The following is a 14,464-nucleotide window of genomic DNA, read 5'->3' as shown; positions in this document are numbered from 1 at the left end:
TTCTTGTATATGATTGTGAATAAACAAATAAAGACAATCAATGTTTGATTTTGTTTTATTGACAAAACCGTCTGCAGAGCAATAACATGACAACAGTTGGCTTTGGAGGAAAAAGATGAAACCTCGACATTATTTCTGCAGTTTTTGTATCCGTTTGGCATTCACCATCGTCCGCCTCCAAAAAGTTTTAACTAATTTCTGAACCCACTTGGAACAACCTTATGCTTTCATACAAAACAGAACATATGATTACAAAAAAACACTATACAAATACTCCAAACTAAGATGAACATCTTCAGACCTGGTCAAGCTGCTTTCAGCCGTGTCGGGGAGGGGCAGACTGCAAGTCCTTGACACAATGAAGAAAGAAAACACAATTGGGAGTCAGAAATAAATTTGCTCCATGACGATACCGCAATGTTCTTAAGAATCTGTGAATTTCCCAATAAGGATGGAACAAAAGAAACCACACCTCTGCCTTTCCAGTCTTTTGTTATCCAAACCATCAGGGTGCACCGCCAGCGGTCTTCTGAATCTGCTCTTTGAGAATGAGAATGCTCTGCCGCTGCTCCGGCGGCAGCATGGCGATCTGTTCTGGAGTCAGCTGCAGGACCTGCATGATCAGAGCGGCCTAAAGAGGGAAGGAAAATGTCATTTAGGAGTGAAAATCGGTTTCCATACCCCACAAAGTGAACAGAAATGAGTGCATGCTGGGTGACACAATGATCTCTACTGGTAGTGTTGGGAGTCAAGGAACTCTTTTGTGTTACAAGATCTTCCCCAGCTATTGTTTCAGCCAAACAATTGCTGCTGTTCTCAGGTGATTCACCGTTGTGCAAACAGTGAATGAGATTGCAAAAAGGGATCAGCGATGTTCTGATGGACACTGCTCCTCTATCCAAACCTGCTGCTTATTTACGAAGGATTTGTCTACGTTATCATATCTACGTCTTTTTCCTGGCAGCGGACTTAAAATATTTAAATATCATTATTGAAGTCACTAAAACCGACTCTTGCTGCAGTTTGTTATAATACAGCGTTGACAGATAAAGTGACGCACCTTTTCCTGGTCCTGTGTGGAGACCTGACTCTGTCCCGGACTGAAGCCTCCTCCTGATGGGGGGACACCAGAAATACCAGGACCCTGCAGGACAAACACACTGTTAGCGCTCACGGCTTTTCAGGGGCCAAAAATCATCCAATTTGAGTGATTAAGCGATTTGAGTGATTTCTTTTGCGTCTTTGTTCCCCCAAGGCACGCTTTTCAAATGTCTTTGTTAAATGAGTCTGATTAATAATTGCTGAGGTTTAGATTCTTTGTCACATATCAAATACGTTAATCTATGGCATGTCTTCTACTCTTCTCTTAAGTAATATCCATATTAATTTCATACCAAATAAAATAAAATTACACAGATTTTAATTTTTTTTTTTTTTTATACCATTTCACAACAACATGTAGTCACTGTCATAACACAAAGAAAGAGTCTGTGCGGCTTAGTGCCAAAAACAATAAATAATGAACGCCGTTGAAAATATGGGGTGGTGCCATTACCGGTCTTGCAGGTGGAGGGGCGTTTGGAGCCATGCTGTGAGGGACAGGGGCCTGCATTCCTGCTGTCATGGGAACCCTCTGACCTGTCGCAGGCCCACGAGCATCCATCGCCCTCGGGTCACGACCTGCACAAGGAAAAGTAAAACCGTTCAGCCTTTGCGAAACGTTATTTTTTTATACACCCGCGTCAGTTGTGTTGTCACCGAAAGAACCGTGTTGGCCTCTAGAGATTTTGTGACATTAAAAAAAAAAAAAAAAAAAGTAGTAAGCTACTGAATATAAAGAAATAGATGTGGTTGTATTGGAATGTTACCACAGTTACATGAAAGGGTTGCCATACCAAACAACTGTTCTTACAGTATCTCACAAAAACCTCTTGCCAGGACAGGATTCTTTTGTTTGGTTTATTGCTGCTGGGTTGGTCTGCCAGCTGGGAATGAAACTGAACTCAGACCTGTTACAGAACGTTGACTACATCGACACAATCAACGAGGAATTTAAACTGAAACTCTGAAGCCTTATTGGAGCAGCTACCTCTGGTTTCCATCGGCGGTCCCCGGGGCTCCATCATCGGGGGCCCTCTGGGGTCACCCATCATGTTTCGTGGTTCACCCATGGGTGGGCCTCTCATGTCCATCGGAGGCCCTCTCATATCCGGCGGGGGCCCGCTTGCCATTTGAGACATGTGCACAGGTGGAGCTTGGTGGGGTGGTGGAGCTCCCATGTAGCCCCGGCTAAATACACACAAAATAAGAATGATTCATGTTTTTTAAAACTGACCTGGCAAAGTCACCAGTACAGTTTTCTGGCATAAAAATTGTTCCTGAGGTTACAATCCACCAACATGAAAACAAACCCTGTTTATTACACTATTTATGGCTGGCGGCAAATGGCTTTAAATGTATATAGATTCAGTAATAGAACTATACTGTACCTATATAGTAGTTTTTATTGTTAGTGTCAGAGTGCATCATCCAGCTGTAGCTCATGCAGCATGTGACCCATTTGTAATTCAGTCTTTTCCACACTGCTAACGCTCCAACAGAGCTTTATAAATTCACTGCTGGTGCGGATGAAGAATTTCCTCCTGGTTCACATGAAACGTGTTCAACTGCACTAGTCCGGTAGTACCAGACACATATTCACTGTGTGAAAATATATATATTAAAAAAAATATATATATATATATATATATGACACACTCCATTTATACATTTTTCCAGCAGACCAACTATTGGAGCAGCCTTTAACCAATCAGCATTGACCTATACACCATAAACTCATCAAGCTGTAAACAACAAAGAACCTTCCCCAATGTGAGCAAAGTGCAAAGCCATGTCAGTAAATTACAATTGCAGACTTTGGGCCTGATTCACTAAGATCTCCAATAAAGGATACTAAATTGTGTGTTCCTTCCAAAAGTTTGCACTTTTTTTTTTTTTGCACCCGTTTTGCGGGTGATTTACTGAGAGTAATTGCGTCATTGAAATCAGGTGCAAATCTCTGTATTTAAATGAGGGGTTTGCGTGTTAAAGTGATTCCAGCAATAGAAAACAGAGCGATCGCAAAAGGAAAAGGAAATCTGATCCCATTGAAATGACGAAATATAAATATAACAAGAACAAACTCATTCTTTAGTTTCCCCTGCGTCTCCTTCTCACCACAATAAGAGCAGCCGTCTCTCCTGATGTGGTCGCCTGATTAATACGTTCCTTTCAGTCGTACTAAAATACACACGCAATCTCTTCTCCTGTTTCTACTTTCAGGTTTAGTAAATATCGTCGCGGGTGCTAAACGTATGCATTTGCATTTCCCCTCCCAGTATTTTTACACGTTCGAGCAGAAACGGCCAATGTTACACATGTATGCAGGCAAACACGCAAAATGGACAACGTGTGTTAAATTGCACATTTGAAAGACGCAATCCTCACTGCACGTCGTTAGTAGACCTGCTTGGACATTTTTTTGCAGGTGGTGTGGAGTTTGCACACGCAAACCTTTAGTAAACCAGGCCCTTTGTATAGTAAATGTATGTATGTATATATATACAGGAAGCACCGAACTCAATTCCTTGATGTTTGCAATGTTGCTACGGCTGTTTGTGTATCTTCCTGGACGTTATTCCTGGAACAACATTTAGAAACAAACGCTTGACTTCACTGTCATCCCACTCAGCCACTGAGTCATGAAAAATACATCTACAGAACAAAACAACATCAGACATGTTTTATATTTATGTTGTTTTGTGCAGCTTAAAAAGATCACAGTTGCAATTATTGTTTTCAGTCTTGTTTGCTCCGGGATAGATACACAGATACACTCACTGCTCCTCTGTTACATCGTAGACAAAAGTGTCTGCTCGGAGAGCTTTTGCCTGCCCAAGAATTCGGGGATATGAAGGCGTAAACCGCCCTTGTTGATACCTCGGCAACCTCTGGTTTCAACCATTAATCCGGGAATGAAATGTTAAGGATGACAGCATTAATGGCTTAAATTGACACTCCTAAAAGCCACACCTGTTCTGTTGTTAGGGTTGTAAATTATAAGTGATACACGTGAACGTCTTACTTGGGGTCTATGACCTCTCCAGTGACGGACAGCAGGGTTCCTCCTCTGGGGTCATTGGGACCGTCTCCCAGCAGGCCTCTGGGAGGGATACCGCCGGGTCCTGAGAGCAAAAATTAATGTCAACTTTGATGGAAAAAAAGATTTGTCTCTTCCTCTTGTTTGCATTGTGGCTCCGGAAAGTCTCGTCAAGCAGGCTCCGGAAAGTCTCTTCTGTTTTCTCTCTTATTTGCAAGTGATTCCTTTTTGTTTTATTTTCTGCATCTAACTGACGAATCCCGTGTCCTTATCTTGTGACCTACAACCAACTCTGTATTACAATACGAAAGCAGATACAAAGGGAATGCGAGTGACTGTCAACTGTTTGTCACACTGTATAAAAGCTGCCCTACGGAGGAGATCTGGGAGCACTGCTGGACATCTCTCTTTGAGGGTGCATGTATTTGCTCCTTCTTGCAAGAATAAATGTCCGATGTGTTTGATTTTGAACCAAGCCTCGGAGTTATTTTTCCAACAAACTTCATCAAAACACATGTCGTTTCTGTTCATTGAGCAGAAAAGGCTTCATGACTAATAGACTAAATACAGGCGGCAACTTGTTGAGTTGGCTAAAGTTCAACACACACACACACACGCGCGCGCGCGCACACACACACACACACACACACACACACACACACACACACACACACACACACACACACACACACACACACACACACACACACACGAGAATGGTGTTTGCTCAGGAAAGATACGTCAGGAAAACAGCCAGTTGTTTGGGACTGATAGGACACACAGTGACCATGAGCAAACTGCCACAGCCCAGCATCACAACACACCAGGAAACATGAGGGTGCGATCAGGGGAACAGATACGCAGGAGGACAGTAGACCAGTGTGGTCTACCATCAATTATAACAAGGAGATTTAAAGTTCAAAACCCTCTCAGTAAAAAAGAAAAAAAACAAACCACTGATCCCACACAGACACAGAAAACTTGTCTCGACTATTCTCCTACTTGTGTCTTGTAACTCTGATGTTATTTGGCCGTGAGGGCATCACAGACGGGAGGCATGCAGGGAGACGATCAAGAGCAATGCACGTCTCAGTGTTCAGTCACATTAAATGCATTTCTGATAGCATGAAAACGACCAATAGCGACACCTTCACTGTTAAACATTAGACCGCGATAACAGACATAAATTTCCTTGACTGTGATTGGAGCGCAAATCTGCTGTCACATGAGCGATAAAATAAAATAATTAGTCCAAATATTTCATCCTGTAAGCTAAAGCTTTGCAGCTTTTCTACAGCCTCCTTCACAATATTTTTCAGTCAGATGACAGCAGGAATGCAGCCCATCTTATCTGCAGCAGTTTTCCTTTAATTAAGATTAACGTAATGTAAATGTGGCTTGTTTACCATGTCTGTAACATTTATCGATGCTGGAAAATATTCCCCGAAAATGAATAAACTGCAAGTAAACGGGAGCATTTAGAAGACACTGATGGGATAAAGAACTCACGGGCTGCTGTTTGTTTGTCTGTGTAACACTATTGTGGAAACCTGACAAGAAACTGGAGCGGTTTTTGACAAATGATGCTGACAAACACAAACAAGAGCGCGTTAGAAGAGGAGGCACAGAGCTTGATTTTACAAGATTGTCCCACTTAAAAGCAGACTGAGCAGTTTCATGCCATTAGGAAGAGATTCTTAGTTTTCTTAGAGTAAACAAGACTAAGTAGTCTCTTCTTCTGTTAGCGACAACGTCCCAGCTTCGAACCGACCGCATTCATGTACATTTCTGCTGAATCAGAAAAGAAGTGGGAGTTCTGTGGAAATCTGCAACATGGGAATGTTATTAAATATTTTTTCTGAATTATAAATGGTGATTCACAGCGTATTTCTTCCCTAAACATAAGGTCTCATTCGTTTTGTCAGGTGTGTTAACCATGATATCTACCAGCACGCAGGTACGGAGGAGAAGCACCACTTCCCCGGGCGCGCTGACCCAAATTTGCCCACAGCGCCATGGCAACAGCACCATGGCTAAAAACAGCACATAAACACAAGACAAATGGGAATGAACAGTCCTTTTTGGGGTAAAAACACACCTCAACATCCTCAACATGTGACCACACTGTCTAAGATGCAGCAATGTTGAACAACTGAGGACCTCCTGGGGTTCACATCCATCAGCCTGGATCAATGAGAGCTCACACACACCACACTCTGCAAAGTAATCCCCTCAAATCAAAGTAATTCAATAGTGCCTGGACGAGTTTGATGCCATTTGTATACTGTCAGATGTCAAAGATGAGCCCTTGCAGAGTATTAGAAAGACCCTGACAAAACCAACAGTTCAGATCTTGATGATTCGTGGATTTCAACTGGAGGTTTATGTTTTCCTGTTTGGGGTTTTTACTCTCCAGGACTGGAGCCGTCACCGAGCCGTGGCGGCACCTAAAAGTGCATCATGGAATATCTTAAGTGCTCTTTTAGACTGATAATCGTCAAACTGAGACAAACCACTTTAACTTGGGACTCGACATCGTGTGAATTTGAAAACCAAATTATGCATACAATACTCTCAGCACTCACTATTTACACACTGTCATATCGATAATAATCATGCAAAAACAATTGGGTCTCGGCTTCTGGCCCGAACCTGTATCTTCTCACATGCAGTGACACCATCCTCATGACATGGCAAATTTTGCTGTAGTTGCGATAGTCCTCCGAGATTATAATCTTTATATAAACAGGGCTTCATAACTAAAGGCCTGAATGTGTAACGGTAATACTTCATATTTGCTTACAGCGGACATGCAGTCTACCAAACTAACACTAAATCCGAGACATGCTTTGAGTTTGGATAGTGCTGCTCTTCAACAGTGCTACGGCCTGACTGGGGAACTGAGGGAGTGCAGGGATACCTTGAGGCCGCTCGATTGCAGCTTGACCAGACGATCCTGTGGGAGAATGCTGAAGGTTTCCTGAGCCAGCATTAAAAGTGAAAAGAACAGGAGACACAAGACTCAAGAGGGCAAAGCAGCATTTTTGGCACGCTCATGAAATCATCTTATGCACACAGAGAGACACAGAGCGGGTGAGGAGGGAACTTTTGGAAAGTAAACGGTAGAAAATGTACAAAGTATAAACAGCGATGGAGCCGATTGCTCGCGAAGAACTTCTACTAATTACATGGCTCTGGTGACACCTAGTGATCCCACTGAGCCATGACACGTTCCGAGATTTGACAGTGGATTCAACCAAGCATTCACACCCGTAAACTTTTTGCACACTTCGCTGTCATTTAGATTTAAGTTTCCATTTGGAGCTAGCCAAGCTGTATTTAAAGTTCCTGACTGCAATAAAATAAATAAAAAATAAAAAGATTCTCTGGTTTGGTGAGACAAAAATTTAACTATGTCTGAAAACACTATAACCAAGATCAAGGCCTTTTTTTGCCCACTGGCTTTCTTTGACCAGACACGAAACTCCATGAGGAGCCCTGGTCGCTCCAAACTTCTCCATTTCGTAATTATTGAGCCCACTGTGCTCCCGGGAACACCCAAAGCTTTAGAAACCATTGCCTTGATCTGTGCATTTAGTTTCCATCCTGACAGGCAGTGTAAGGCACATCACTCTCTTGTGGTTTTCACAGCGCCTGACCTCAGAATTTTCTGAAAACTTAGAATTCACAAGTTGTGGCCAGTTTGATGACGTTTTCAGAATTGGTGGAGGACATGGAAGTTAAATTTTCGTTGGATGGTAAGTTAATGTATTGTAATTTAAGTTTTTGTTCATATTTCAATAATACGGCTGAAGAAAACGTTAACGCTCACTCATGCCTTGGCATTTCTTGTATTACGTTACCTGCCTGCTGCTTTGCTAAATGTGTTCAATAGGTAAAAAGTGGCATGTGTATCTATTCCAAATGAAATCTACACAGAGATAAAGTGTGCAAAAAAGTGAAAGGGTCTAAATACTCTTGAATCCACTGTAAAAAAAAAAAAAAAGCATCACATGTCTTTGGGTTGGCCAAATTTATTTTGACACTTGGCCTACATAAGTTTTGTGTACAGAAATCATTGCGTTAAAAAAAATAAAAACGCTTTACAAAAAAACTCATAAACCACAATATATAATCATCTTCTAACAAATTCTTGCTGTTCATTGTCGATGAGAGAATTTCCTCTTTTTTGTTTTTTTTTAATTATAAATTTCTGGGAAACACATTTATACATTAACATTAAAAAGTACACATGTGGCTACTGAAAGGAAGGACAGACTTGGCTGATTTTAAAGTGAAATAAATGTTTGCCACTTTGTGGCCCAGAGAGCTCATTCTGCAGTAGGATCTGATAACCATCAATAACTTTAGAAATGAATAATTGGAACACAAGGATGACGCTAATACAAACAGTTCATTGGAAGTTTGAGTTTTACCTGGAGGTCCAACTGGGCCTTGTCCGGGTCCAGGTCCTGGTACAGGCATTGGTCCAGGGACAACACCCATGCTGGGGGGCTGCATCATCTGTGGTGCTCCATTCACATGCATAGGCTGATCACATGACAAAGAAAACATAAAATGACTAAACTAAAAACTTTATCTTGAGATAGATTTTTCATCTTCCTTTGCTACCCCGTCTCTCTTGACTTATACAGACCGATTGTGTTATTTGTATTGTTTTTGTCAACTTCTTTCTTTCTGTTAATTAAACTGTAGCCTTTTATGGATTACTCATTTCAATGATTAAATTATATATGTTAAAAAGGTGCAGTCACATTACATTTCTGTCTATTTATTTGTTCCATTTCTTTGTTCCCTTCACTAGAAGTTTGCAAAATGGAGGAATTCAAGCATGCAGTTCTTGTTTCGATTTGACCTCAAGCCGGGTCTGGACCAATTTTGAATTACACTACCCGTCCACAACAAGTGGCATCGCTCTCAGACACAGCTTGTGATTGCTCTGATCAATATTTATTTACAAACCCGAATCAGAGACATGACTTCACGTCCTTTTTCAGGGGCGAGTAGAGGGATATTTGACTGAACAGAAATGCGATCATTACTTAAAGAGTGAAAGACTACTTACCACAGGTTGCGGCTGAGACACCGGCACGCTGGGCTGCGCTGGGGGAGGATTGACTGGCTGCACTCCTCCAGCCTGTCCGCTGGGAATCAGAGGCTGGACTGTAGTTTGGCGATGAAGCATTTTCTGAACAATGAAAAAAGGAATCTCTTAATAATTTGTTTTGGTTGTGAAGTGCAGGATAGGACTCATATCGACTGACAAATGACAAAGTCGCAGCCGGGAATAACTCATTCATTTCACCACGCTTCAAATAAATATATGATCTTTCAGGAGTTGACTAATGTCTTCATTCTTACCAAGGCTATCTCAGGGTCAACAATCCGCATGACCACTTGGGCCTGCAGCAGAGCATAAGCCAGCTGAGGGTTCTGCAGCAGCATGTTCCTCGCCTCCTGGGGACTGTTTTGAACACACAGCTGGAGAGAGAAATCAAATTTTTACCAAAGAGAATCCTCAAATATGATATTGGAAACGGCAAGAAAAATCACAAACGGGCACAAAAACAGTCTTTGTATCTGTCTTTCACAGATAAAAAGATTTTCTCATTAAAAAAAAAAAAAAAAAAAAAAAAGCTTTGTGAGATTTTACGGCCCCCGTAGTTTTTTTTTTTGTTTAACCCTCTTATCATTCAGATCCATGTCCATAACCAACCAAAGTTGTGACTTTGGCACAAAACACGAGACAAAGATGTGGAATAATATCTGTAGTATCAGGATCGGCGCACAAACTGACTCTGATCAGCATATGGAGCCGTCCTACTGACACAAGCTCTGGCGCAACAAAACACTTTCCCAGTTGGGGGAAAAATGTCTGCAGTGTGGTGTTTCTTTGAGCTTAATGAAGCAGACTGCCAGCTGTGCAAAGATAAGGCTGCTCTGGCAGAGCTGAGAGAGACAGGCTGTACGGCAGAGCCTCTGTTAATGAAAGGGAAGGAAGAGCATCTGCGTACAGTTGTCAGGCTCGAGGTGAATCAGACTGAGACAAACATTTGTCGCCGTCTTTCCACGAGACTAACAACAGTAAGCAGCATGGTACATACAGTCCATGAGGCTGTTCACATTTGGCATTAACATCCGTCTTACGCGACCGGATCACAAGTGGTGAGTTAAAAGTACCGGTGTGATCTGCTCAGGCCACATTCAGAGGTGGTCTGGAAAGAAAATGACCACAATCTCTTAGAAGTGTGAACGCAAACGCATCCTGGGCCACACTGAAGGACCACCTACATAACAGACGTGGTCTGAATAAGAAAGAGAAACACTGAATGCAGCTCTTGGTGCCACATTCCTGTGTTCATATCTGACCATGTGGTACCGTCACATTACAGCAAGTTCATTAGTTTTGAATGTTTTTCTTCCCTCACCTCAAACAGTTCTTAAACCTTAAGATCTCTACCTGCTTCTTTTTTTGTTGTTGTTTTGTTTCCACAAACAATATCCTGTGTGATTCTGCTAAACTCGGCTGAACTGTACAGAAAGCAGGAAAGATTTACCTGCAAACTCAAAGCTGTAAAGCAGCTGTTCAGTGATTAAACACACAAGCTGTACATAATGCTTGTTTCACTAAAGACTCCTCTATAAACCCAGATGAGTTTTTATTCGTTTAGTTTACTTCATCTGAAATTTCTGACACGCATCATTTCTGCAACTGTAGAAGAGCCACAGCACAGAGCCCGAAGCTTAAATAATCTGAGCCTGACCGATCGGGTCCTTACGGTTCACCTTGTGAATTACAAACTCACTGAACGGTGTTCAGGTATTTAAAAACAGGAAATACTTTACACATTTCTTACAGACAGTGCATTACAATGAGGCTCCAGAAAAACCAAAGATGTCTCATTTTGTTAAACACCTGTTGCTTCGACTCCTCTCCTCACTTTTTTTTTTTTTTTTTCTGTGTTCATTTACATATGGAGGGAGGAAGTACAATCTGAGCACAAGTGGCCACTCAAGACGCACAATGTGGAGACACCAAGTGTGAACTGCCGTACTTATTAGAGCCGTCTACTTGTGACCCAATGATACAGGACGCATAACGCAAAGCGTTAGCAGGCTCTAAGTACATGTTTTCTGGGGGAAACTATAATGTTTTATTACATTCGAGTAAAAAATGTAATGATGTTGCTGCCTTAACAGCAGTGATGGAAGCAAAATCATCGAAATGCTGCAATTTGTGAAAATAAGGCAGTGAATAATCTGCTCTATTTTAGGGAGAATGTACTGTTATGCACAGAGCTGAGCATTAATTCACCTAAACAATATATAAATGCAATTAGATGCACCACTTCTAGAAGATCTATAATATGAAAGGACTAGAAATCACAACTGCACATTTAGGAGATGGTCCTGGTGTTGATAAGTGCAGCTCTTACCAACACTACTGTTACTGTTAAGTAGTAAACTTTAGTTTTAAATGTCTAAGAGAAAAGGAAAGGAAAAGTCTGTGTCCTGTGCAAAAAGTCGCTCGCACAGCTGCTGGTTTGAAGAAAGGAGGTAATAAACCAACTTACCTTCATCTGTTTCATAAGTTCAAACATCTGCTCGGGTGGCAGACTGGCCACAGCTCTGCTGATGGACTCTGGGGCCTCCTCTGGTGCGAGGCTGTCTCCATAAGGAGACTCAATAATTGGGGCTCCCGTTCCCAAACCTGTGCAAGACACAAATAACTGGGCACTGCTGCCGTGTACAAAAAAACAACAAAACCTCTCGATCAAATCAAACTCAGCACCTTAATTAGAGATGATGCTGGGAGGAGTTTAAGACTTACTTTTCAGCTCTTCCTTGTTTTTCTCACTGGCTGCATTGTCAACACGGAGAGCTCGACCACTGAACTCTCTCCCATTCAGGTTCCGCATGGCACTGAGGGCCGTCTCCTGGTCTTGATATTCACAGAAGCCATATCCCTTTGGCTTTCCAGTCTCCCTGTCGTACACTAACCTGAGAACAAGAAGCAACATGCTGTATAATCATCAAAATACCCACGTGTTGAAAGGCGACTGAAACATGGGGAGGGGGTACTGTTAAAGACTTGTTATTTTATTGCAAAACCACAGGAGGATTGTACAAGCGGGATCGATCATTTCACCTGGGAAAACTCGGGACTTTTTAAAAGGAGCTCAGTGGTTAATAGCAGGAATCTGGTTATGGTGGGAACTCAAACTCACCTGAAGCTCACGACAAGTCCGACTTCAGAAAAGATGTCTTTCAGCTGTTCTTCTGTGGCCTCATACGGAATGTTTCCCACTTAAATATAAATATAAAAAAATATAAAAAATGAACAGCTCAAATTAATATGATAAGAATCAGGAATCCACGTTTCCATTTAGAGTCGTTGTTTGTTGTTGCCAAGTTGCCGAGCTAACAAGCAGCACTAGCCGGTCGTCTTAACTTAGCACGCGTTCATTCATTAGCCGCCGGTTTATCGACTTATTATAAACCTAACGCATAAAACACCCTCGATCCGAGGAAGCAACGGCAGAAAAAAACTTACCAAACACCGATCGCAGCGACCGGTCGACGGCTGGGTCTCTATTCGCGGCGGCAGCTGCGGCTGCAGCAGCCGCGGCGGCAGCAGCTACGTTCGCCATTTTGGGGACAGGAATAAATGTGACACCAGGAAGACAAAAATAATTCATCATGTACCCTGATAAACTTTTTTTTTTTTTTTTTTTTTTTTTTTCCCTTTATGATTATTGTAAATCTTCTGATTCCCTGTCATTGTCTGTTGTTGTGTTTGTTATATATATATATACAATACATTTATTTATATATATACATTTCCTTGTTTTTCATATTTTCTTTGTTGTTCATTAAAAAACAGGACAACAGGAAATTACAAGGCGACAATATCCGTTTGTTAGGGACCTCATTCAAACACCAAGCGTGTGACCTACCTTAACCTCCCGACAAATAACACTATTTTTTTTAAATTTAATTTTATTTAAAATTAACCAGCAATCAACAATACTTGTTTGAAACCAGTGGTTTGACAGATTTGGGCAGGCTCAAAGAGGTCCGGACGGGTTGACGGAAAACAGGTGGTGCTGTTTTCAAGTTATCCGGTTATTTGCACAAGAGTGAAACTCTGCATGAAGCAACCACCGCTTTTTCACAATATGGAAGAATATAACCCACAGAGCATAAACATGATTGGAGGTTTGAATACATTGAGACGACGTTGAGAAGGTTACTTTTGAAATAGTAGTAGTATTCATTTGATTACTTTTCTAACTAATATTTTAACTGGCCAGTCAAGATAAAAAAATTTAAAAAAAAAAAGTTCTAAAACATGTTTTAACTTGACCAACAGTGGAGACCCCAAAAATATCCACAGTGCAACCAAACAAAGAAGAGTATTAAGTCCTTCCTCAAACCAGTCAATCTGTAGGATTTTTTTTTTTTTTGCTCGAAGAATTGTGAGTTTTAATGTTTTAAATTTCCAAGCATTTTTATTCTAAAAGGCTTTTTTTTTTTTTTTTAATGTGTGCTTACCCTTTAAAACGTCTTCACTTGTGCTTGTTGTGTTTGTTTACACAAAAGCTGTCATCTTTTTGTAACAGTGGAGCATGTTTTCACCCTGTTTTTTTGTTGTTTTTTTTTCCTCCCTTCTTTACTAAAATCATAAATAGAAAAGCCAATGCAATGTTTACAGTTTGGCTAATTATTGTGGACAGGTCATTTAAAAAAAAAAGGATTAGATGTGACATGCAGTAAACTCTAGTATATGCAGGTACAGTGTGCGTTGGTGTTTTTTAATCATTATGTTACCTTTTTGTTTACTTTTATGTCTATAATTGAGGTTGACATTATTAGAAATGTGTTGTCTAATGTCCCTGCAGTGTAGTTTGACACCACTGCAATGTGCAACCCCAAATACAAATACAGCTAAATTAATACCAGAGTGAACATTGTGGAGCCTTTCAGGTTTCGCTGTTGTATTGGATTGCATTGCATTTTACAGTGTACTCACAAAGTGTATAAGAATGTATTCTGATGCAGATTATATTTTACAGCAGCTAACACATGTGGTCAGTTGGTACAAACAGTAACGCGACTGGAAAAAAGTAGTGGTTCCACTGGGGCTCGAACCCAGGACCTTCTGCGTGTAAAGCAGACGTGATAACCGCTACACTATGGAACCAGGTGACCATTCGGGCTTTTAGAAGGGTAAACATGGACGTAATCCGACCAGGGTGTTTCGTAGTCCGCAACATAAAGACAAAAGCACAGCGCCGAGTGTCC

At 41.3% G+C, this 14,464-nt stretch overlaps 1 protein-coding gene and 1 non-coding gene across 3 annotated transcripts; both read right to left on the bottom strand.

Annotated features, from left to right (window-relative positions):
• Window positions 1-39: 39 nt before the first annotated feature.
• Window positions 40-12,813, bottom strand: cstf2 (cleavage stimulation factor, 3' pre-RNA, subunit 2). 2 transcript variants are annotated; one of them, XM_069694293.1, is made up of 14 exons: window positions 12,714-12,813; window positions 12,388-12,466; window positions 11,991-12,160; window positions 11,734-11,870; window positions 9,521-9,640; window positions 9,225-9,347; window positions 8,575-8,689; window positions 7,059-7,118; window positions 4,124-4,223; window positions 2,090-2,289; window positions 1,556-1,680; window positions 1,061-1,144; window positions 473-631; window positions 40-349 (listed from the first exon to the last, which is right to left on the bottom strand). In XM_069694293.1, the coding sequence occupies exons 1-13, from the start codon at window positions 12,808-12,810 to the stop codon at window positions 506-508; spliced, it is 1,536 nt and encodes a 511-aa protein (XP_069550394.1). In that variant the 5' UTR covers window positions 12,811-12,813; the 3' UTR covers window positions 40-349; window positions 473-505. The 2 variants fall into 2 exon arrangements, with proteins under 2 accessions (XP_069550394.1, XP_069550395.1); XM_069694294.1 differs by lacking the exon at window positions 7,059-7,118.
• Window positions 12,814-14,290: 1,477 nt separating this feature from the next.
• On the bottom strand, window positions 14,291-14,363 carry trnav-uac (transfer RNA valine (anticodon UAC)). Its single transcript has one exon. It is a non-coding gene; the product is annotated as a tRNA-Val (tRNA).
• Window positions 14,364-14,464: the final 101 nt, after the last annotated feature.

Source organism: Brachyistius frenatus, unplaced genomic scaffold, assembly GCF_029030835.1.
Source record: "Brachyistius frenatus isolate BFR_SWC_R1_liver_20210118 unplaced genomic scaffold, ASM2903083v1 Contig_17, whole genome shotgun sequence".
Lineage (NCBI taxonomy): Eukaryota > Metazoa > Chordata > Actinopteri > Embiotocidae > Brachyistius > Brachyistius frenatus.
The sequence above is the reverse complement of the archived record's forward strand: the minus strand, read 5'-3'. Positions and strand labels throughout refer to the sequence as shown.